Source organism: Mchenga conophoros, linkage group LG18 (genome assembly GCF_057382185.1).
Source record: "Mchenga conophoros isolate Kocher_MC1m ecotype Shallow Benthic linkage group LG18, M_conophoros_male_GT1.1, whole genome shotgun sequence".
Lineage (NCBI taxonomy): Eukaryota > Metazoa > Chordata > Actinopteri > Cichliformes > Cichlidae > Mchenga > Mchenga conophoros.
In genome coordinates, this window is record NC_140543.1 from 19,753,979 (window position 1) to 19,778,340 (window position 24,362).

The window sequence follows — 24,362 nt, forward strand, 5'->3', positions numbered from 1 at the left end:
GTTTCACTGTGTACTGCACATGGTTGGAATGACAATAAAGCCACTTGCCCTGACCGGACGACGGGTACACTGTGGTCATCTAAGGATGAACACGGTCAGTAACAATACTCAGACTGTGGTGTTGAAGTCATTCTCAGTTGGTACTAAGGCACTTTTCCCATATTTGTAGGTCTGCATGGACAAATCTTCAAAACTAGAAACTGATTGCAATATGGATCAGTAAAACCACAGTGGAGGGACTCGTTTTTCATCTCATCAAACACGTTTTGCTGTCACACACATTGACCCTGTGTTAACTTACACGTGACAAAAACAAAAATACAAACTGAAAATAAACTGGTCTGGTTTCAGATGAGAGTGGCCTTAGTTCAACGTAAAATCATCATCAGAGGCAAAAACCAAAACTCGGCTCAGCAACTTAATAAGTCCTTTATTTGCAATGTTCCATTACCTTTCCAGTTTCCGATGCAAAAGAAGCAATAATTTTTTTTTTAAATAACGAAAGCGGAAAAAAAAGAAAAAAAAAAAAAAAGGAAAGAAAATATTTACAAAATTCAAATAAAACTAATAATCAATGGATTATCTAAAGCACCTCTCTGCATCCGGACAACTGCGGTTTCTGCTGGATAAGGAGACACTGCAATTACATCAGCAATTTGTTTCTGAAAAATAAAACTGAAAAAGTTTATTATCATCATCATTATTATTATTATTATTATTATTATATATTTACAGAACGCTCCTGAAATCCTGAAACTAGTTTCCACTTAAAGTAGAAAAGGCTTTCGGATCATTTCTGTGTCTTTTTTTTTTTTTTTTTAAACTTTATATATTTTATCAAGTCAATTTTCTGTAGATTTCAAGTTTTAACGGTGATTGGGTCGTTAAGTGTCCTCTACAACAGCTCAGGTTTAAGTACAGAAGAGGTAAAAGATGAAGAGTCAGTCAGTGTGGTTCACTACTGGGGGATGGGAGAGAATGGCTTTAAAGAGGAAGCATTAAGACCACCCCCTAGTAGTCAAGGTCAAAGGTCAACATCAGCCCTCTGTGTTTCTGTCCTCTGCTAGTTTATCATGATAGGAAAGGAGAGAAAATAGACAACCTTTGCTTTAAAAACTCCGTCAAATTAAGATTAGTTCATGTACACTGTAACGTTTTGTCCACTGGATCGTTAATAGGAACACACTTCAGTCATGCTGCACACTCCGGAAAAGGACAAGGACATAAGAGCCGTGTCGGGACTGAACAAATGTTATGGCATGTTGATAAACCCCCCTCCACCAACCCACCCGCCCGCTACACTTCACGCCCTGCTGTTTCCTCTTGTAGATCAGAAAGGTTGTTTGTCATTAGAATCGTCTAGAGGGGTGAAAGAGCAGCCAGTTGGTTTGCTTTACTTTGACATAGAAAGTTTCGTAGTGATGTGGGATACTTCACACCTCGCTAATGAGTAATCCTGCTGAAACCTGCATTTTCAAGTTTGCTTTGATGAGGACACTTGCTGTGACAAGCAGGTGAAATAATGAGGAAGCAGGAGAGGGAAGGTAGAAAAGAAATGATTGTTTTTCAGAGTCCATCCCTCCAAAAAAAGAAGAAAAAAAAGGAACACAATAAAGATTTATCCTCATTGAGGATTGATTCGAGTCTGCCTCTCTGGCAATACTGTCCATGACTCTCCGTGGTCGCCTGCAGAGCTCTGGCGGCAGCTTTTAGTTCAGTATTTTATTCCTTGTCAGATTCCTCTTCGGCCTCGCGGAGCCAGGTGAAGAAGCCGGTGACCGACTTCAAGGCCACGCCTTTGCCTGTCTGCTCTGCCGGGTCTTTGCTGGTTTCCCATTCGTAGAAGGCCTCCTCTTTAATGACGTCCTCATCATACAAGGCGTCGAAGAACATCCGCAGCAGGTCTGCAGAGACAAAATTAGAGCATTATAGAAGCTTTATTAACAGCTCCATTTTAAAATTGTTTCTGTTTGCATTGAGTCAGGGACACTTGAAAAGCTATAAAGAGCTAATCAGTAGGTCAAATCCTAATTAACACGTTTCTTTTAGTGATTAGGCTTTTCTGTTTCAACCCTCCAATCCAGTTCATAACACTTTAAAAAATAAATTTAAAAAAAAAAAAATCACCCCAAGAATGTGTTTTCCTCCAAAATAGACCACTTCCATTTCTGTGTTCAGGGAAAATGACTCAGGCCCTCCAGCAGCAACACTACAAAAACCTTCAGTCTCATCTTTAAATCTTGATACCCTGAATACACAGCTGCTGTACACATGATGATTTTATCTGTTTTCACCCTGAACAAAAACAACCTGGAAATACAGGCAGATCTTTTCTGATAAGGAGCTGCGTTTCAGACAAACCAACAAGGTCCATTTTTTAATGCCTGTGATCATCACATAACCAATTACACATTACTTTAGAGCAGCAGCTGTTTTTTGTTTTTAACCCCCCCCAAAAGCTGCACCCAACAGCACATAGAGGTAAACATTAAACATCTAAGAAGCTGCAATCCGTGTCTGGCAAAGGGAATTTTACAGATCCTTTATTTATCCAGGTAAAAAGTCTCGCAAACATTAAAAACACATTTTTAAAGAATGATCTGGGAAGCAAAAATGACAACATAACATTGCTGATCTATAAAAATTATTTGAAGTGGTCAACAAGGACTGGATTGATTAGAAAGTAGATACAATAACGCAAATCTATAAAGATACTTTGTAACAGTTGATTTTGTAGTTTTCGCTTAAAAACTGACTTTAAGTTTTTTCCTTTCTTTGGGGAAACATGAACTTTGTATATGCCAACAAGACTGCTTACAGTGACGTGAAGGCTTTTTAAAATAGACAGCAACATAAAGAACCGAAGCATTGAATTTCCAGCAAACAGCTGATTTCGTTACATGTCCCTGCTCGATTACTCTGAGCGACAGCTACTGTCAGCTGAATTTGAAACAAGCTCACAGGAAAGATTTCTGCTTGATTTGTGCTCTTTAAACAAGCTTACTGGACTTTAGTAACATTTAAAAAAAAAAAAAAACTTCTCTGAAATAATTCAAAGACAGACTTGGAGGGAGCGAGACTCATCCAGAGAACATTTATCACTAATAATTTACAAAGGCCAATAAATTTGCCATCTTGTGCCATTATCTGAACCGATTTATGGTATCTTCCTGCTGTGTCTCGATGCACGATCAAGAATCCAGGTTAAACAAAAAAGAAATCTCAGAAAGCTGAGCGACATTATCAGTGGGAGGTGCATCACATCACTCATCCATGTGACTTCTTTAAGTTCCCCCAACCTTATAATCAGCCCAGCTGCACGACTGAAACCAGTATCACCGCATTACAGTAAGCCTTGAGTTCAGTTTCGTCTCCACTGACTTTCATGAAATTTGGGATCATTTGCTTATGTTGCCAAAAAGACGCAACAGCTGAGGAAACCACATTAAAATGACACTTTGAATCATTGGCGACTTTGACGCCTGGATTTAACAGATGCTTCAGTATCTAAATATTTATAAGTGAACCAATCAGATTTGTATGTTCGGCAGTATTACAGTTCACTGTAAGTGGGGAAACTCACGAGCAGGCTGCTCCATGTGCACCATCAGAGCCTGGAGGGCGTACAGGGCCTGCAGCTCTTTCTGCTCGTCGTACAGGTATCTCTGCAGCAGAGAGGCTCTCTGGCCGATCTGCTGTGCATCCACCTTGTACGGGTTGTCACCTGAAACGAAGTGAACAAGTTTTTAAACCAGAAAGTGTGATTTTTAAAAGTAAGCGCTATTAAAATTTACTATAAAATAAATCCGTTTTAATTTATTTAAAAAAAAAAAAAAACAACAACTATATTTTCCATACTTCAGAATTTGAGCTTGGGTCGTTGTGAAAAGAAAAAAGACTAAATCATAGACACACACACACAGAAATAGAGGCAGCTCGTGGTGTATTAGTCATACTTACATATGATAGCAGACTGGCACACTGATGTCATCAATGCTCGTACAAACTGGTTCGAAGCAGTCTGCTGCTCGTCCAAGTTAGCCTGAAAATAGGAAACAAAATGCAGTTGGAGAGGGGGAACATGAACAACACTGGGAAATAAGAGCACGCACAAAATGTTCAGGTCTGAAAACACTCTGTACTGCCTCACACACACCTCGATCCAGTCTCTGATGCGTTGATTGTTGGCCTTGTCCTGGAGGAGTCTGTCCAGCTGTTTGCTGATCTCCTCTCCGCTGAGGACCTTCTTCTTACTGGCCTCTTTGGGCTCCATCTCCTCTCCCACGGTGAACTCCACTTTCTGAAATACACAATTAAATGTGTAAAAAAAAAAGAAAAAAAAAAAAAAAGAAAAAAGCCTGAAGACACGGAGTAACTTGTTTCTAATCGTAAATCCCCACAAGCAAAAATCTCTCTTGCTTTCATCTCTGCCCACCAGGTAGACTCCAGCTGTGTTTGTCTTTGGTGCTGTGCAGGATGTGCTGCTTTCTCGTTACCATTTTAAGCTTTGTTGTTACAAAATAGACCAATTATAGCTGCTTTAAACGTATCCTAACATTTTTAGACCACTAAACAAAACTCCAAAAGTGCAGACAAGTGTTTTATCGTCTAAAACCTGAACGTGTTGCACGTACCTGATCGGTGACAAACTTGTTGACGTCTTCATCTTTGGGCAAGAAGTCGTTCCAATTTAGCCCAGCCTCTGTCCACAAAGCCCCGACCTTATTGGGGGTCTTAAGGGGAGAAAAGGGCCAGATAATCAAATATCTGTGGCTTTTATTTCTTTTTCTTTCTCTCTTTTTTTTTAACCAAAACCAAAAAACATGTGCAACACAAGGTAATAAAACGAGTGTGTTCGGTTACCTTTTCTTTACAAAGCAACTTGAGGATCTGTACCAGCAGCACGCTGGCCTTCCCCAGAGGCACAAGAGGCTTTGAGATCTCCCTGAAGACACAGATGCACTGAATTAAGCTCCCATTTTTCTTAGAGCTGGATTATAATTCAGTTTATCTCATTTTAAAGCTGGAAATAAGTGACCTAGTTTTAAATTTAGCTTAAAATCTTTATTTCCGAGAAACACCGTCAACAAAAGAATCTCTGGAAAATGATTCCAACACTATTTACAGTTTAAAAACGTCCATTTGCATCAGACTATATTCTAAAGTCAAAGTATTCGAGTTTGCTTTCACTTATTTGAAATGTGACCGCTGACATTAAGCTCTCACCTGAACAGCTGTCCCATAGGGATGCCTCCCTCGTGGAGCATAGGAGTAATAAGCTCAGCCAGGTAGAGCCAGATGTGAGGTATATCTATGGCCATGTCTTCTGCTACCTCCAGAATCTCTAGTAGCCTGCAAAAGAATCGGCTTTAATTCCATCTGCTCGAGAACATCCATCGAGGGTAGATTTTAGTTGAAACCAGGCGGCGTTCTTCCTGTTACACGCTTACCCTTTGTAGTACTGCTGCGTGGGCAAAGTCCCTGCCTTTATAAGCTGGTGCAGCAACAGGCCCATGTGTTCCCGAGCGATGGTGCTTCGTTCAAGCGTCGACTCCAAGCCGTTCCGCACGAACACGTACAGCAGTGATGTGCTGTTGAGCTCCACCACACACTGCAATGCCTCCTACAGCACCAGAGTGACACAAAGCAATGCTGTTAACACGGTTCACTTTTAAACATGGAAGTACAACTCTGATTGTTAGAGGCAAGTCTGCACCTTGACATCATTGATGTGGAGGTATTCTTCAATGATCGCATGCGACTTCTTCTCCACTTCCTCTTCAGTCAAGGCAGGTTTAGGGAGAGATGGAGGAGGAGTGGGAGCGCTCTCACGCTTAACTGAAGAAAAAGGTAAAAATACAACTTGAAGCTCATTGTTCTTTATGTCCTTTTCTTTAAACCACATCTTTCTCTATTCAACTCTTTTTAATTCTTTATTTCATACCTGGGACGAAGTCACTACCCTTGTCCCGACTTCCTCTATCTCTGCTTCCTCGGTCTCTGCTTCCCCGATCCCTGCTTCCTCTGTCCCGACTGTCTGTCATGCTGGCGACGCGGCGCACAGATTCAGTTGAAGACCTGCCATCTCCTCCCCTCCCGCCGCGCTCTTGCGACTCTCTGCTGAAGCTTCTCTTGGTGACTTGGTTCGCTTCCCGTCCTTCGCTGCGATCAAATCTGTCAAATCGATCCCTGTTGCGGTCGCTCCTGTCCCTGTTGCTCCCACGTTCGCGGCTCGAACTCGACCTAATGGTAAAAGGAGACACAAAGAGGTCATTTTAACACACTCAATCAATTTGTAATCATGTACCACTAAAATTTTTGTATTTTTTGAGACTGCAGTAGGCTCTTGTATACAAAGGGGAGGCCAGATGGAGGAAGATTAGTATTCAAGTGGTCGCCATCTGCAACCTCACAACTAGATGCCAGTAAAATGTGTTTTGAAAAACGTGACATAAACATAAAGTAAAAAATAAGAGTGCCTATGACAAGTGATAAACTAAAATTTGTGAATCAAGTACTCAACTAAAGCAGAAGCAGACCAATTAATGAGAAAATATTTGGTGCTTCTGAGTACCTTTGAGGAACTCTGCGATCAGAGTCTGTTGCAGACATCAATGACCCAGACTGTAGGGCAGAGAAGCGGTTGAGAGTGCTGGTACCCGGACGCCCAGAGTCTAGAAAGATGGAAATGAATAGATTAAGAGCCAAACCACAAACAGCCACTAAGCAATGCTGTGCTTTAGAAGAAAGCTGAAGGTCTTACCCTGGTCTCCACTCGCTGGTTTAGCTCCAGTTCCTCCGCTGCTGCCTTTTCCCCAGCTGCCCCACATGCCTTTGCCACCCGGAGCCAACAGCTGGTTGTTGAAATCCATAGCACCAGGCTACAGGGAAACAAAAAAGTTATATTCATTCTCAAGAGGCCTGAGAAAGAGCTCAAGCCTTCACATGAATTTTCGGACGTTACCTTTGTGATCTTGCTTAGGCGGGTGGTGTCAATGGGTCTGTTCTTGGAGATGGGGACTGTGTTCCACCCCTCATCCTGAGGCTGGCTGGTCCGGCCACCTCCTGGTGTGTGAGGGCCTCGGCTGCCCATGTTTCCCGTGAACCTGTCTCTGCTTTCCTTCTTGGTCATGAGCTGCTGCTGGACTTTCATCTGTTCCCTGTGCTCCTCCATCTCTGCTTCCTTGTGAATCTGATCAATTGTCTTAGGACCCTGGTCTCCTCTACGAGGCACCCAGTTATTCTGTGGATCAGAGACAGAAGACAATTAACACCCGTGAGCCACTCTGGGGTGTTTCCTGTCTGTGTTTTGGATTACATTTGTAATAGTACAAATGTTCTGATAGGAGAACCTGAGACAAAAAGCATATCCACCCTGAATAACACAGTTTTACGTGCGTCAAAGATTTTCATTTTTAAGCCCTTTGTGACATAAAAGAAAAAGGGGAAAAAATGAAATCCTTGTTCTATTCTGCAGCTTCAGTATGATCAACATAAACCGCTTTCCAGTGTTCCTCCTGTTCACAGCAAATCTCTAGAGCGGAACAAAAATTGTCGTTGCCAACTGCAGGCCAAGATGTTGGAGATGAGATACTGAAAGGGCAAGCAGCTGAATGTTATCAAGAACCACCACACCAGTGACATGGCTTGATATCCAGCAGGTAAGGAAATATGAGAAGGAAAGAACTGGACCTAGGTGATTTGCAACGTGAACACCGTAAACTTTCAAAATAAAAGTCAGGGGTCTGCTTGCTGGCAAATCTATGCCTGATGATGCCGTTCTCATGGACAGAAAAAAAAAAAAAAAAGTTTTTCAAACTAACCCTTTACCCCTTTGAAACCTACCAGCAGTAACCCTTGACGCCATTTTCTGAACCGAGTACTCACTGTCTTATTTTAGCACTGCTTATAGAACAAAACAACTGGGTGCGCACCACAAGTTTGAGAGTGTGGTCTCTGCTATGTAGATAGCCTTGTAAAAAAACAAAACAAAACCCTTCAGATTGTACTGTATATAAACACTGAGATACATACACTACTAAGTCAAGTCATGATAAATGCTGGCTATCAGTTCTTTATTGCTCTAAAATGTTGAATATGATTTAACAGTTACCCTTCTGAGGTCCAAAACATCTTGCAGCATGAAGCGGATTCTTGATGAAGTCTTTCTCTCTTTAATGATCTTGTCCATCTGATTAAAATACTGATCCATGCGAGGCTGTCGGGGACACAGAAAAGAGTGAATTTTATGAGGTACAGGTACCAAATGACAAACTGTGTGTACCTAATGATACATCGAGAACTGCCTCCTCAGTTCCTCAACCCATCACTAATGATCAGTGGCCCAGACACGTGGCACAAAAACAAGGTCATCACAGGAGACATCTTAACGTGTACATATAGCGGTGTTAGTCCATGCTTTACTTACCTTTGCCTTCTCAAAGTCCAGGTCTTTACCAATAGTCGACAGCAGTCTGCAGAGACACTCGAGAGACTCCTCATCATGATTCTTAAGTAGTTTCACGACACAGTCGTGCATGATTGGCTCTGTCAGCATCTTAAGCTTAAACAGTTCACCAATGAACTTTATGTTGCCCAGTGAGCGGCGTCGAGCTTTATCTCTGGCCTCCTCCAGCTCCACCCTGAAGCGCTCACGCTCCTCACCCTGCAGGCGGATACAAGTTTGTTCTTAGTGTATGAGTCATATGACAAGTTTACTCTAAATCTGAACGGTGGTTTTGACAGTTCTTACGTCTTTGGCAGCCTCCAATTCCTTTTGCTTTTTCTCAAAGATCTCATCATCATCCTGGTCCTTCTCAAACTCTTTCTGGCAGCGGTTGAGCAGCAGTTTGCGGAAGTTCACAAAAACTCCTGGCTTGTCTGAAGTGGGGACTTTCAGCTGGTGGAAGACAACATTCAATGTCACCAGGGGGTTTTAACGCACGTTTTCCTATTCAACTGCATTTAACAAATATGTAGCTGAGAGTATGCTCCTTCAGTTCCTCAATACCATCACAAAAAGTTCAGTGGCCCAGACACGTGGCACTAAAAAGAAGTCATCACTAGAGCATGTGATCAAAGCACAACATCCAACCTTCACTAGACTCACCCCCATAAGGCAGCGGCACATGTTGGCGTAGGCCACAGAGAAGTTGGGCTCTGAGATGGCCTTCTCAAAGATGAGGTCGATGGCTCCCTTCAGCCTCTCCTCAGTGTCTATCGTCAGCTCTGTCACTTGTTTCATCAGCTCCTGAAACTTCTGTGGCGTAAGCTTGTTGAGGATGCTCCGCAGACGCTTGAACAGCTCTCGAGTCTTGGCCTGTTCTGGGTCTTCCTCTTCAGGCTCATCAACACGGCCACGAGTGACCTTTTTCACAGAGGGCTTCCAGGCCTTCTCAGCCTTGCTGAGCTGCACGTCGTCATTTAGCGACATGCTGGTGATAATTTTTTTGGTTTGAGAGCGACGGGGCCCGGATGGCTAAATGGAGAGAAACGCGTAAATATTTTAAAAAGCTAGTAGGAAAAAACTTCACTAAACAAAAAGTTTACGTTAGAGATCGCTGCCTTTGCAAACAGCTTGTCTGCCAAACGTAACATCACAACTGCTGGCATTCATTGCACTTTTGTGTCATGTCAGCTCATAATACATCTCTTTATCTCAAAAAACATCAGACAAGTACTCCAGCACGTTGTAGGAAGACAGGCACAGAGGGAGATCGTTTTACTTCAGGGCATCACGTCTCAAGTGCAAAAGTATAAAAACGGTGTGCTGACGACACAATTGGTAAACCTATTAACTATAATGCAAGTTAATGCTTAAAGTGTCTTTTAAAAACTGTAAAATTAGCTAACCGGGCCACGAGGTCCTCCCACTGATCTGCTCCCAAGGTTCCCTAAATATGAGGGAGTAAAATCAGGACCAGTGTTCATCAGGCGAGATGGGTCAGCAGGTCGTAGTGGAGTCTTGTTCACCTGCAATTAAAGAGGCAAAAATAAATAAAGGAAAAATCACCCGTGTTTTCACACAAAGTTTAAAATACTGGCAGTCGGCAGCACTACCCCTCAGCCTCCTAGTAGATCAACATATGGTATCAGTTTGAAAATCCTGACTTTGTTCTCGAGTTTTTGCATTCACAAGATTTTCAGGAAACTTCACCTCTGACCTTGAACTTTAGGACAAGGTCACTGAAATTCAAACTTGGAGATTTTTAGCAGATGCACCTACTGATGTGAATTTCAAAATCCTACATCGCCTCATTATCGCATTTACACCCGCCCACTCGCTCGCTCTGTGTGGTGACAACTAGAGATGGACCGATCCGATATTACGTATCGGTATCGGTCCGATACTGACCTAAATTACTGGATCGGATATCGGAGAAAAATAAAAAATGTAATCCGATCCATTAAATATCACGAAAGCACCTCGCAAAACTTGCAACGCGCCGTAACTCGCCTCAGAACGTTAGCAGTATGCATCACGTGATAGAGCGGCTGCCGCATGCGGGACCTGTCGTGGTCTGGATAGCATGTGGAGCTTCGCTAGCAACCCGGCATTTCATCTCCGACAAAGTTATCCCCGAGAGAAGTAAAGCAAGTGTGTAAGTCCATCTCTGAATGTTTGTAAAGCATTCCTGCGTTAAGCTTAACAAACGATATATGGAGCGACTGCCTCTCCTGCTGCTACTTCAATCATGAAACTGCTTAACGATCAGCTGATCGGCTTTTCTGTCGGGAGTCCGTGTCTCTGGTTTGTTTTTGCCCCACTTTGCACCAGAAAGAGGAAACCAGCGGCTAAACAACAGCAGCACGTTTAAGCTTGATAAGCTGTTGTTAGAATGTATTTAATATTAGTTTCTACTCAAGGATCTTTTTCTACGTAGCTGACGCTGGTAACTGTGCAGGGGCGGATCTAGCAAAGTTTAGCCAGGGGGGCCGATAGGGCATTAACAGGGAAAAGGGGGCACAAAGACATACTTTTCTTTCTTATTCTCATTTAAAATGTCTAGCTTTTAATAAATAATTATCTGACACCCAAAGTTTTAATTTGATGTAAAATGAATAGAAGTCCATTACTGTATATAGTGACTATTAAGTCTAATATATATACCCTAGTAAGCTATAGTACTTTTTCCTTTGGGAAGGTACCATCTGTGCAGTCTGCAATTTTGTTGAAGAAAGATGTTGAATCTATTTAATATTTCTTGAAAAATAATTGATTTCTGTGCATTTTTTTTCCACACTGCATCAAATTAAGGTTGATTACGTCGATTAAGCATCATGAGGTGGAGCGTGAGGGGTGGTTCCCTATTTTTTATTTATTTATTTTTGTTGTTGCTGGGAGTTGGAACCCTATTAGTTAGGTTGCTTAATATTTATGCTAAGTACTCTTTAAAATACCAGAATAGGGAGGATGGTGTAGGTCTAAGTTTATTAGATTGATCAGTATTGCTGAACTATGAAATATTTTTTTTGCATACAGGTATAACAGAATAGCTTTAGTGTAGTTGTTGTTTTAAACTTGAGTATGAACTTATACAAAATGCAGCAAGATATTTAAAAAAAAACTGTTTTGTTGAAACACACTATATCGGATTCATATCGGTATCGGCAGATATCCAAATTTATGATATCGGTATCGGTATCGGACATAAAAAAGTGGTATCGTGCCATCTCTAGTGACAACAATACCCCGTCAGCCTTTAACAAAGCTGTGACGGCCCGGGACAACGCATCGGGTTACAAAAATCGGGAGTTGCACGACTGGCTGAAGCGCCTCAAAGATTGTGGTGCGCTTCATGATGTGAGGTCAAAATTTACAGATGAGGGGTAAAAAAAACAACTGCCATATTCTTCAACTCAATTTGTATCGTTTCTGCGTTCTTTTACACAAAGCTCAACATCACCTACCTTATCCAGCACCACATCACTGATGATAGGCAGGCCCTCAGGCTTGTGCATACTGGCGCTGATGAACTGGCAGCCCAGGAGGAACTCCCTGTCGTACCGCTTCTTGTCCTCCGGGTTTATCGGCTTCCATTCTTCTGCACAACGTACAGGAAATATGCAAAGGCACATGATTAAAGGCACACTACAGTAAAGGCACAGCTGAAAGATGGCTGTGATAATCCACTCTGTCAGTGCAGATTCTTTGAAACTAAAATAATAAAACGATGACGGCACATGAGCAAAACTATGAGAGAAACTAAAATCACCATAAAGAGATTTTCACACTGTGCTTAAATCAAACAAGGCCTCATCCTTCCAGCATATAAATGCAGGCACAAGGAAAAAACAGACTTAAAATTTAATGCTGAAATAAATTATATTTGCCCTAAGACCAAAGTATGTACAGAGTTTTATCAGTTTAGCTTTAGGGAAAAGATTAAAACATTTAAAGATTTTTTTTAGCCTTTTAAGCTTTCAAAGCGTACCTTGTTTGTACTGGTATTTCTGCTCAGTTGGCTCAGGTGTGGCTTTAGACTTGTCAGGTTCTGCATTCTGCTTGTCCTCTTTTTGCTCCCAGGTCTCATCTGCCACTTCGACAGGAAGTTCAGCTGGTGCTGGAGCTGGAGGGTTGGCCTGAGTGGGCATGGGTTCAGAGGCAGGCTTGGCACCCTGTTCCTGCAAAAAGAAAGAAAAGATCAAGTTTTCTAAGAATCTGTTGTTTATTGAGAGTAAAAGATGGACACCCAGTTTAAGAGCTCTTTGGACTGTCGTCTGATTTAACACAAACCTCTGTGAAGGCATCCAGGAGATTCCCAATGGCCTCCTTCTTGTTAAACTCTTTCATGTTCTTTTTCTTCCTTTGCACATGTGTAGCAGCTTCAAAAGGAAAGACAAAGTGATGACATTAAAATTCAGATAAAACAAGATTAGGCATGTGACAGCCTGAGAAGCAAGGGGGGGGATTAACTGTACCTTGCATAGTAGATTCTTCTGGGCAGCTAACAGACGCAGGAGGGGTATCCTCACTTTTCTTCTTGCACTCTTCCTCCTCCTCCCTCTCTTCAGCCTCCTCTTTCACCTCCTGGGCTGCTGTTGCCGTTTTAGCCATAGGTGTGGATTCCTGAGATTGAGAAGCGTCTGGCTGTTTGTGGGGCGTAGTGTCTGAAATTGCATTATCCTTGGGCAGTTCTTCGGTCTCCTGAGGAAGGCCGTTGGGGAGAACAGGCTCTGCTGCCTCAACTTGTGTGGATTCAGGTTCGGGGGTAGAGCGCAGAACGGCGTTCTGGGTCTGTGGACCAGCAGGCTCCCGTGCAGGTGGGGGAGGCTGGGAGACTTCAGTTGCCGTTTTTGTAGCCATTTCTTCTTTATTCTTTCTTTCTTCTTCAAGATTGGAAGAACCTGCTGCTGCAGCCTCAGCTGCAGGCTCCAACTTTGTGGTGGCCACCTGCTCTTCTTTTTCCACCTTCTTCACTTCCTCTGTTTTTGCTTCTTCCTTTTCTGGACCCTTCTCAGCTTGAGCTGGAGCAGCCGGTAGTTCCTCTATTTTCACAGGGGCTTCTGGTGCTTCTGAAGACTGTGAGGTTGCATGAGGAGCATCTACTGTATCAGAAACGGTAGTGCCAACTTTATTTACTGCCTCAGCAGGAGTAGTGGTCAACGTTGCTCCTGGAGGAAGGGAAGGAGGAGACTGCTGGTCCTTTATCAGTGTGGATGGCACCTCAGTAGTAGCTACGGGGGCTACAGATTGTGCAGCTAACTCAGTAGGCAGCACTATTTGGCTGTCCACTTCCTGTTTGCTCTCCAACACAGGCTCAGCGTTTGCCGCAGCAAGAGAAGGAGGGGTTTCAGCACTAGTAGGACGCTCTGTGTTATCATCTGGACAGCGAGAGACGTGACAATAAATGACGAGAAAAAAATTTAGTCATTTCTTTTTCACGGAGTCAAACTTAAGAAAATATTCTCACCTCTTCTCGTCTGTGCAATCACAGGCTGGGCAATTTCCCCATTGACCTGTGCAGAACTTGCATCCGGTGCCTGCAATCACAAAGCAATAGCGGCCTTTAATAAATAAAATAGAAAACCCACTAGACGGGCTTTTAACAATGAGCATCAACACATTTGGTGCAGTTTGTTACAAGTTTTTTTTCTCCTCACATTTGGTGGATATTGTCTGAGGTGGTATTGATTCAGACCTGTTTCTTTGAAGGCTGCAGTGTCACTCAACTCTTTTAAAAAGTGATTCGTTTGTGTTGCCCGTTTCCCCTCCAACTAGCAATTTTCAACTTTGGCAATAGCTCAACGCATCAGTGCATTTTTGTTTGCATTTGCTTAGACTCAGCATAGTTTGCTTAGTGAAACTGACCTCAGCTGTGCTGACTATTAGAAAGTACCATGAAGACAAAAAAAAAAAAAGACATCAACACAGTCGCAGATGTACTTAAAAAAAAAAAAAAAATCCACAACGGTGCCTTTATGTACAGATAAATTCATATTCCTTCCTTTTTAAAGTAAGAGGAAATAAAAATAAAAATAAAAAAGTGAGAGCAATCCTCACCTAACAACATCTTCTTTTGTTGTCTTTTTATAACTTACCATTGTTTTGTCTATATAAAGCAAAACGTTGGCTTCACATTGAAAAAAAATTACTTTGTTCTAAAGCAAATAGTGAAGTGAAGTGAAGACAAAATGAACATGAGAAAAACATAATGAAGTTCTGAGCTTTACTGTATTACTTTAAACACAGAGTACCACATGTCAGTACAAGATAGCCAACTATACTTTAGATTTCTGATAAAAGACAAATGTACAACACCATCATTACTCTATTTAACTCAGTCACTTCAAAGTAAAGTCTTACCTGTGGTGTCGGTGTGGTGGAGGACATTACACCCGACAGGATCTCGTGCGTGATATCGCGTCCACCCTGGTTGGGGTCTCGTATTGTTATCTATTAGAGAAAAGGCAAATGACATTAAAATACAAACAATGTGCAACCATCCTGCCACTACTGATCTACAGCTGCTGACCCCCATCATGACAAATACTATTGTTGTTTTCAGGTTAAAAGGGAAAGTTCCACATTGAACACACAATACAGTGTCTCTCCATTCAACATTTTTGACCTCATTCAAGAGGTGTGCTGTGCTTTTGTTGGGACATACTACCGGTCTGCGTTCTCTCTTCATTAGGCCTTGTGACTGTGCAGGGGCTTGCTGAGGAGGCGGGACTTGTAGCTGTTGCTGGGTGGACAGCATGACCGTTGAAGGCTGGACAGATGGGGGATACTGAGGCGGAGTTGGATAGTATGCTCCAGCTGTAAAGTTGAAATGAAACAAAGAATAGAAATTACAAAATAAATCATAAAAACAACTCAGAATAAACAAGAGTTTTCAAGAGTTCAAACTAAAATAAAAATCTGTATGTACTTGTTTCATTTGATTGAGATTTTTTTTTCTACCATTGCTGATAAATGTTGGGGGGAAAAAATGTAAAGGTGCAATAGCAAACATTTGTACGTGTACACAAAGTGTGGTTTCAGATATAAACGTGTACTTAAAGGCTAATTTGTGGGCTTATTTTTTATGTTTTTGATCCACATTATATATTAAGTTAACAACAAAGTCTATGAATTAATGATGGCTGAATTTGACTACTACACAAAACTTTACTACTTCTGTCTACAATACGTGATGAATTCAAACAGCCCACTTTACATTCAGTTGTGTAAGGAGGCATAACTGCCATTTGCTCTTTACATTCACATCTGTCCAGACTTTTTAAAGCAATTTAATGGGCTGGCACCAGAAGCTGGAGCCACCGATTCAGCATCCAGCCAAATTTAAACATTTACAAGTAGTATTGCTGTACAGAAAATTACTTCAAACGGAAGTTGGTTTTTGACGCTTTGTATGCAAAATTCCATTTATTTAGCTTCTTAAACAAGAAACAAATGGAGAGGGAAAAAAAGCCATAAGCTGTCATCACCACAGAGGCATCACTAGGCTACAAGCTAAAAGTTTCAGTTAAAGTTTTTCTCTGTATTTGCTACAACTACATTTAAATAACATCCATCGTCGTGTGTACGTGGCCTACACGTACGAAATCAGAGACAGGAAGACACGGTTAGAGACAGGAAGTGCCACAGAAGCCTGCTGACCACCACAAAAGCACACACACTACTCACCGGGGTAGCGCTGGGAGGCGAGAGGCGCACCGTGGAGAGAGAGACGGCCGTTCTCTCGCCCGCCTCCTCTCCCCCCGCCACCCCGCCTCTCCCTCGCGGCAAGAGAGGGCTCTGAACCAACGCAGCAAAGGAGAGGAAGGGAGTGAGGGACGGGAGAGGGAGGAAAGAAGGAGAGGGCAGGAAGAGACAGATGCAGAATGTGTTAATGAGAGGATCCAGAGGAAGCAGGGTGTTAAGAAGGTCCCATGAAATGAACAATGTCTCTACTGTACACTTACCTTGTGCTCTTGGCATATATTTAGTTTCAAATAGTACAAATTTTGAAGTGCACTACCATCACACAAGGGTCTTTATAAGTAAATACAATGGGGGTTTTAACTGAGCCAACAAACCCCCACTTATCTATACGTCGTATATATAAAATATCTGTGCATTAGTACAAATGTACTAAAGCAAATCAGTTTTTGTAGCAGTTGCGTTTCCTGCTTAAAAAGTGCAGTTCATTCATATTTAAATAGGGTTTCTGGCAACGTTAGCTCCCACACAACGCTTCTGCTGCTGTATGTAGACATGCAAAAAAGGAGAAAACTGCGGTTTCAAAGCCATTTCATGGAACCTACAAGGCAGCGTAAGGTGCAGAAAATGAACACAGGCCAAAGCAGAATTAAGCCCAACTACATGCACATACAGCAGTGTTTGGACTCAAAGGCATATTAAAAAAAAACGAAGAAAAAGAAACACACACACAGAGACAGACATACTACAGCAACAAAGACAATTAACCCCCATCACAGAAAAAATAGAAACAAGAAAACAACCCAATCAGCCAAGCAAAACCACCCCACATTCAGGAATACTTCACAGATGAGGAATTCTGCATGTGGATGTGGTTTTAAATACGGGTTAGAACTTCTCCATTAAGTTCTGTGTTTAAACTGAACACGTTTGTGGTTCGGCTTGGTTGTTGTGAGTCTTGGGGTTAAAAACCCTTACCATAAGGAGGGTATTCAGCAGGGCTAGTTCCAGTATAGAAGTTTGCTGTGCCGCTGGTCACGGGATACTGCTGGGTAGGAGGCATGTATGGAGCTCGGTACTGTAGAAACAAGACAAACAACAATTAAGTTTTGAGATCCTCACTCCAAAAACCTCTATTAAGAGGACTTTCAAATATTAATGTAGCTCATCGTAACAGGTTTCCAAACTGCGTCTCTCCCGTCCTCACATAGGATCACAAGCTTCAGACGAATTTCCACACTAGCGCTGGTACAGGAGAAGTCAAAACCGAAAGCAAAGAAACTGCCAAGTTTTGGATTTTGTCTCGTGTTACTACATGTCGTCTGTACAATTTGTGAATCTCTGAGCTTTTGTAAGGTTATCATTAAAACAGTAAAAACCAACACAATTATATACAGTGTTCTCAACTCAGCTGTGATGGCAGCAGCAGTGGGAGATTATGACAAAATAAATAAATACGTTTAAATTGTGAGGTGAACAACCTGCAGAATCGGCTGTGATGTCACCTTCAGTTTTGGGTGTGGCTGCTAAGGACTGGAAGGTGGGTATAATGAAACTCTTTAGAAGACACTTTGGATGAGCCATCAGAAGGACTCCTAAAGCACTGAGTGTTTGTTCTTCACTATTAGCGCTTTTTCAACTAGTAAGTACTTGGCACGACTCGGCTTGGTTTCAGTCGTTTTCCATTACACCTGAGTACCACCTAAAGTGCATAGGGTCGTTATATCAACGTGGTCGAAGGGCCTACAGCGTTATTTGTACCCGACACAAACAACACAACAATGGAGGACATCGAGGTGAAGGTATATCCTTGTTGCCGGGTTACAAAAGTGGCCATTTTGATTTTTGTGAAGGAGATGCTCTCATGACTTACAGTGACACTATTGACCAGTCAAACAGTGGCATGCAGTCTATTGACATCACATTTTCGGATCAACGGAGAGCATTTTGGAACCCCAGCCGAGTACCAGGTACTAAAAAAGTACCTGGTAGCGCCACCTAATGGAGAACCCTAAAAACAGTCGATCCGAGTACGTACTAGTGAAAGAGGGCTTTGTGTGTTTATACACCACTATGCATTTAATCATTAGTTATTCTTAATCTCTGGCTCTCTTGCACAGAGTGTCTTTTGTCCTGTTTTCCTCCCACCACCCCCAACTGGTCACGGCACATGGCCGCCCCTCCCCGAGCCTGATTGCGACAGAGGTTTTTTCCTGTTAAAAGGGAGTTTTTCCTTTCTGCTGTCAACAAGAGGGTCATTTGATTGTTGGACTTTTCTCTCCATTGTTGCCGGATAACTCTACAATATAAAGTGCCTTGAGATGACTGCTGTTGGGATTTGGTGCTAAATAAATAAAACTGAATTCAAGTTTAAAATGAAATCTGACACTAAAGACACCAAACTGACATGAAGAATACTGCAACCTTCCAACATTAAACATACAAACAATAATGAAGAGCAATAAGCTCAACATGTTACTATTAAATTCAATTCATTCAGAAGGTAATGTTATCCAAATAAAAGTGTTAAAAAGTGATAAGTATGTATTGATTACTTGGGCTGGCTGCAGAGTAGAGCTCGTGTGTGCACTAACCTGTCCAGAGGGAATGAAGTAGCCTTGAGGAGAGCCAGCAAAAGGTTGGGATATCATCATCATTTGTGAGCCGGGTGGGTAGACATGAGCTGGTGCAACAGCTCGAGGGCCACTATTTCCCGGTACCCTTGGAGCACTGGTGGCCATGGTGGGTCGGTTCTGATAGTAGCTCTTAAAAGAACAAAAACAAAAAGATGAAGACTGCATCATATCAGCAGCAAACTTCTGGTTCTGCCTGTGCATTTCATAACAACGGTATTCCTAATTCTTGCTTTTACATTTTTCTGTGCGTTTGCTTCGAGTTATGCACACGCCGATACCCTTCACCTGGAATCTACGCACTCACAGCAACTGCACATGTGCACACTAAATTCAATTCTGGGTAACTTGGGAGTTTAAATTATCCTGAAAGTCATGACTTCCTGCCACAATGAAGTTAGCACAAGTTAACAGGGGAGGGACGAAGAGAAAAGCTGTTACCTGTAATGCTCTGTATCCACCCTTCAGCCGCACAACACATGAGCAAAGAGCAAGAAAGGGAGTAAGATTAAGGTGAAAATGAGGACCGGACACAATGAGGGGGATGTTTGAATTTGCAGGAAGAAGGGAGGAGTATGAGAGGTAGCAGTGTGCCTCGCAGTCATGATGGGTACGCTCAAACAACTACAGACGCACATGCAATCGATTCTGGACAGATCATTATAGAAACACGATCCCCTTCTAGTCCTGCAGGGCCCTACTTCTGGTAGGTTAAAGAATCACATTAAGGGCTGCAGGCACATGCAGTTTAATTCATTTTAATATCTGGTGGCAACAAGGCCCTTTATCACTGTGGGATTAGGACAAATGTGGTGATCAATGCAAAACAGTGGCGAGACGTGGGCTGTTTTCAAATGACAGCCTGCTGCACAATTTAGACCATATCAGAAATGCTTTCATTTCTCAAAATTTTCACAATAATACAATTCATGTCTACAAACCAGGTATTTAAATAAAAAACGATCTGATGCAAGATATGCTGACTTGGTACTAAATTAAGATGAAAGGGGAAAACAAGGACTGAGGAAAAAGGAAAGAACTTTGGGGGACACTGGAAAAGAAAATGCGTAGAGTTGAATTTTCAGCTGTTTTTAATTTACATCATAGACTCACTTGCAAAACGTAACTTGCATTAAAGTTACATAATGTTGATTACACAATCTAAGGGCTTGAATAATAATTTAATGTTGCAAAAGAGCTCATTTGGATTTGAATGTTTTTTTTTAAAGTAAACTAATCTAAATGGATGTTTAGAAGGGCAGATCTAAACACTCATCTTATCTTCTTTCCCAATTTGTATCTGAAAGCATGCATTACACTAAGGAGACAGAGGGGATGTGAGGAAAAGTAAGGGGTGTTAGTACCTGTTGATGTAAAGTACGGGGCCCAGTAGCAAACTAGGACAGCAGAAGAGAGGAAAGAAGTCAAGATTCACATTCAAGGACAAGGACGGCAAATAGCGGTTATAACACACAAGTCGAGGCAAAGCCTTACAGCAGAAGAAGCTATGTCAGAAACTGTTGTGAAAGAGCAAGAAAGAAAGGGGTTTTCAACCATATCAACAACAGAAAGCATGCTGTGAACAATACCTGTCTTGGCTGTGGTGCAGAGTTCATTTGTGGAGGTGGAGGGGTTGCAAAAACAAGAGAAGTTGGCTGTCCAGGGCCGTAGGCAGCCTTAATAGGAGAGAACAGAAGAGGAGGGAGAGGGGGGAAAAGGTTACTAAACTCTAAACTACCAAAATAAATAAACAAACTATGTTAGTGGGTCTCACCTGTGTCAATCCAGGGGAAGGGGCAGGATTGGGGACAGAAGTGGGTCCCGCTATAGGCTGTGGTGGTTTGTTCATTTCACGTTCTTTTATGGTACTGCATTAGGGTGGCGATGTGGTGCCAGCCTTCCTGGGGGGAAAGACGAGCAAGAAATAATGTCAAAATGAGAAGAACATGAAATTACTTTGAGCTGAAATGTGATTTTTTAACATTTGCAAGCAGGCACTGGTATTCCAGGTCTTTGTTAAAAATACTAATTACAGCCATTGAGGTTGGATACTAAAGATCACTGTAAGGAGACATGTTGAACCTTTAGTGTAGCAACATCTAACCAAGCAGCCAGGGTGTGGCCTGCAGTTTCGCCTGTGATAACACCACCACCTCCCCAATCTCGTTCCCTTGCATTTTTACAGAGCTCATATGAGGATGCAATTAGTGTCTTTCCCTCCTCCATCCTTGATTAAATCAGCTGGTAACACAATTATGTGTTTTATCTTCCATTCAAAGCTTAGGTTGAGTAGATAAGGGTTCAAATTACTTTCAAATAAATTCCTGCCTTAGACACCAATGCTAATTCGTCAGTTATTAAAGCTCACACGCACGCTGTTTTTAAGTGAATCTAAGAAAATGGATACCTCAGGTCAAAGTTCATTTACTGTGTGAACAGAAGCTAAGCCCCCCCCCTCCCTCCCGTTTGTGCAAATAAACCATACAAAACTCAATACTGACTGCCGTTTTCCCAAGAGTAAATGACGGCTGCGGGGGGTTGAAACTAAAAAACAAAAAAATGATAGAATTGCTTTTAAAAAATATAAACTGCCGTAATAGCAGGAGACGTGTCATACACCATCCACCTGCTGACACAGTGACTATCGTCAGATGCTAGCTGGTGCCATGCTTCTTTTTGACAGGGCTTCAATGCTTCCATATGGCGCGCCAGAAGCGATGGCTAACGGGCTTATGATTCACGAATAAATGTAAACGGTCTTGTATTAGCTGACATTTACCGTAAAACATTTTTTATGGCCTGCTAATGAATCAGAAATGCCCCGGCGAGGTTGGCTGGATCGTTAGCCCACAGCCGGCTAATGTTACGTGTCCCACCATCACAGACATTTTACTTAGTTACGCTACGTGGCTGAGTCCGCATTTAACCTTAATGTACACAGAGCCCGGTCAAACAGTTTTACTGTGCTGATTATAAGAATACACATTTATACTCAAAGGCCGGGAACAGTGAAGTAGTTAGCTTTGTCAATAATGTTGCAACACGCGACAGCGATTAGGTTAAGTTACAGTCATGCTATTGTTGGTTAACATTGGCTAGCGGTTAGCGGGGTGTTACAGGCCCGGCGACACCGTGTACCTGATGTTCATGGTTAACGTGGCCTAATATTTTGGCACTGAGGGCACCGACTTTAGATTCAAGACAAACTAAAGAAATCGATCCAGATCGCAGTAAATATTGATTTCATTTCATTATTTTTTTAACCGAGAACCGAAAAAGCGTTAGGTTAGGGTTAGCCATAGCTTTCCCACGAAGCCCACCGAGATAACCAAACCAAAACAGCCAACGCTGTTAATTTAGGTAACTTTAGGTTAGCGTCAGCTCTAAATAAAAAAAATACTGAACTGACGGAAAACACTAAGATAAAGTAGTTTTACCGGGACCCAGGGGAGGATTAGCCTGCTAGCTCTGCTGGTGTGTGTGGACGGTCAGGGCCTGCTCAGCCCGTGTGCCTTTCACAAAAATGCAGCCCCGCTCGGGGAACTAGCATACCGCCGGGTTTCTTCTTACCAGGAATTATAACAGTTACTGTGTTGCAAGGTAGGAACTCGGGGAATCAGCCTCGGCTCAGTCTTCTGTTAATGAAAGCGGTGGTGCTGCTGTTTCCTTGTCCTTTAACTCCAACAGAAAAATGATGCCCTTCTTGGCTAATGACTTAGCGAGCTAGCTAGCTAACCGGCAGATGGGGGAGAGTGCTAAACTGTCAGTTCGGTTTAAACCCCCAGGCGTGCAAAAGTGACAGTGCTCAAAATCAAATAATATAGTCCTTCGGGAATACTATTGACAACTCCGATGGCCCCAAGAAAAGCCTCTGGACCGCAGGTCCATGATCAAGGCGTCGATGGTGATGGATTGCCGGTTAGGTATATACACAAGTATCTTGTGATGCGGCTCAGAGAGAGGCCATAGTGCGATGTTTCTCCTGTGCGAAGCCGGTACGCCTCCGAGTCGCATGGGTAACTTCCGGGGAAATTAAAATTTGATGCAATTTCCTTGGTCATGTGATGCAGGAGCTTGACTCCTTTGATCAACCGAGGCCTCCGTATTCAAAGTGAGCCATTATCTGGAACAACACTAAGCTGATATCTTTAATTCTTTTACGGTGTTTTAAAAAAGCGCATTTGAGTACTTACATTTCCATCACAGCTGGGACATGATGTTGCTGAGTAGACTGTGATTAGCCTCTTGTTGCAGAAGATAATGAAGTTAGCTTAACTTTATTTTACTGCATCATGTTTGATTGGGAATCTGATCATTTCTATTTATTTAATGTTAATCTGTTTAATACCATGAAATAATTACTAATGTATCTGATATTAATTTTGAGTTGTTTAACAAAGCAGTAGTAAGGGAATATAGTACAGTACTGAGCAAAAGTCTCAAGCCATTTCTCATATATATATATATGTGTGTGTGTGTGTGTGTATATATATATATATATAGATATATGTATGAAATATGTGCAAGCATTCATGCAAATAGAGTATATACCATTCCCATTGTCTCTAGAATCACTGTCCTGCTTGAAAATGAAGGCGATGCCAATGGAATGCTTTCCAGGTGGTATTGCATGGTAGATCAATGGATCAGTCCCTTCACCACTGGCTAAAATGCAGCCCAAAGCATGACACAGCCTCTACTGTGTTTTACTGATGGCAGTGTACACTCACTGTTGTACCTCTCTTCTGACCTCTGTGCACACTCACAATGATTTGACGAAAAATTGATATTTGGATTCATTACTGACCTGTTGGAAAGGTTATTATAGTTAACTCAAACGAAACTAAAAACCGATATTGTATGGGGGAAGATTGTTTTCGTTTTAGTTAACACAGCTAAAAATAAAAACTAGACCTTGAAAAAAATTAACTTGTCAACTTGGACAGCTAACTAAAATAAAATAAAAATTGTTAGTTTTAGTATTTGTTAATGTGGTAAAATATTTGTTGTCATTGTTGTGTTTTTATTGTAATACCTGTTCTTGTGCAGTTTTGCATACCTCAGCCTTTTCTTATTGCTTCCATTTCTTGAGCATGGTTTCAGATGGCCCTCCAGCGAGACCATTTCTAATGAGGTTTCAGTGAACAGCAGAGGGATCAACTGAGGGCCAGATGTGTCTGTCGGGTCCTGTGTCAGGTCTTTTCTGGAATATTTTCAGATTTCTTCAGAAGATGACTTTCAAAAACTTTTCATTTGTTGTTGATACTTTTTTCAGACCTGCTACTCATTCTTCTGTCCTCCACTTGTCCAGTGTCCACAGATTTTCTTTAAGGATACACAGCACACCGCACTAAGATATGCCAAACTTTCATGTTGCGCCAAGAATACTATTTATTTTATGCCCGTCGTACAGTGTTGCCATTAGCCTTTTTTGTGGATTCACCCAAACAAATGGCAACAAACTAGATGTTTGGTCTAGTTTTTCAATGAAAAGATATATAAAAAGAAATATAAAGAAATAAGGAATGGCTCAAGACTTTTGCTCAGTGCTGTATAGATATAAAAATACCACTTTGGACTGA

General features: G+C 41.9%; 1 protein-coding gene and 2 non-coding genes across 4 annotated transcripts; all 3 read right to left on the minus strand.

The window, feature by feature from the left end:
• Positions 1 to 410: 410 nt before the first annotated feature.
• eif4g1a (eukaryotic translation initiation factor 4 gamma, 1a) lies at positions 411 to 22,791 on the minus strand. 2 transcript variants are annotated; one of them, XM_085255939.1, is made up of 33 exons: positions 22,351 to 22,791; positions 20,555 to 20,681; positions 20,370 to 20,456; positions 20,145 to 20,177; positions 19,222 to 19,242; positions 18,742 to 18,912; positions 17,126 to 17,225; positions 16,133 to 16,243; positions 15,111 to 15,262; positions 14,807 to 14,896; positions 13,914 to 13,983; positions 12,922 to 13,824; positions 12,737 to 12,825; positions 12,435 to 12,624; positions 11,911 to 12,044; positions 9,853 to 9,972; positions 9,110 to 9,478; positions 8,753 to 8,899; positions 8,429 to 8,665; positions 8,114 to 8,218; positions 6,965 to 7,243; positions 6,764 to 6,881; positions 6,575 to 6,674; positions 5,945 to 6,243; positions 5,717 to 5,838; positions 5,451 to 5,623; positions 5,227 to 5,352; positions 4,864 to 4,945; positions 4,635 to 4,733; positions 4,157 to 4,300; positions 3,961 to 4,042; positions 3,584 to 3,724; positions 411 to 1,904 (listed from the first exon to the last, which is right to left on the minus strand). In XM_085255939.1, exons 2-33 carry the CDS (start codon positions 20,627 to 20,629, stop codon positions 1,723 to 1,725), a joined length of 5,151 nt encoding a protein of 1,716 aa, XP_085112065.1. In that variant the 5' UTR covers positions 20,630 to 20,681; positions 22,351 to 22,791; the 3' UTR covers positions 411 to 1,722. The 2 variants fall into 2 exon arrangements, with proteins under 2 accessions (XP_085112065.1, XP_085112066.1); XM_085255940.1 differs by lacking the exon at positions 16,133 to 16,243 and having other exon boundaries at positions 15,114 to 15,262.
• On the minus strand, positions 8,307 to 8,381 carry LOC146553620 (small nucleolar RNA SNORD66). The gene has a single exon (XR_014889836.1). It is a non-coding gene; the product is annotated as a small nucleolar RNA SNORD66 (small nucleolar RNA).
• LOC146553621 (small nucleolar RNA SNORD66) lies at positions 8,991 to 9,068 on the minus strand. The gene has a single exon (XR_014889835.1). It is a non-coding gene; the product is annotated as a small nucleolar RNA SNORD66 (small nucleolar RNA).
• Positions 22,792 to 24,362: the final 1,571 nt, after the last annotated feature.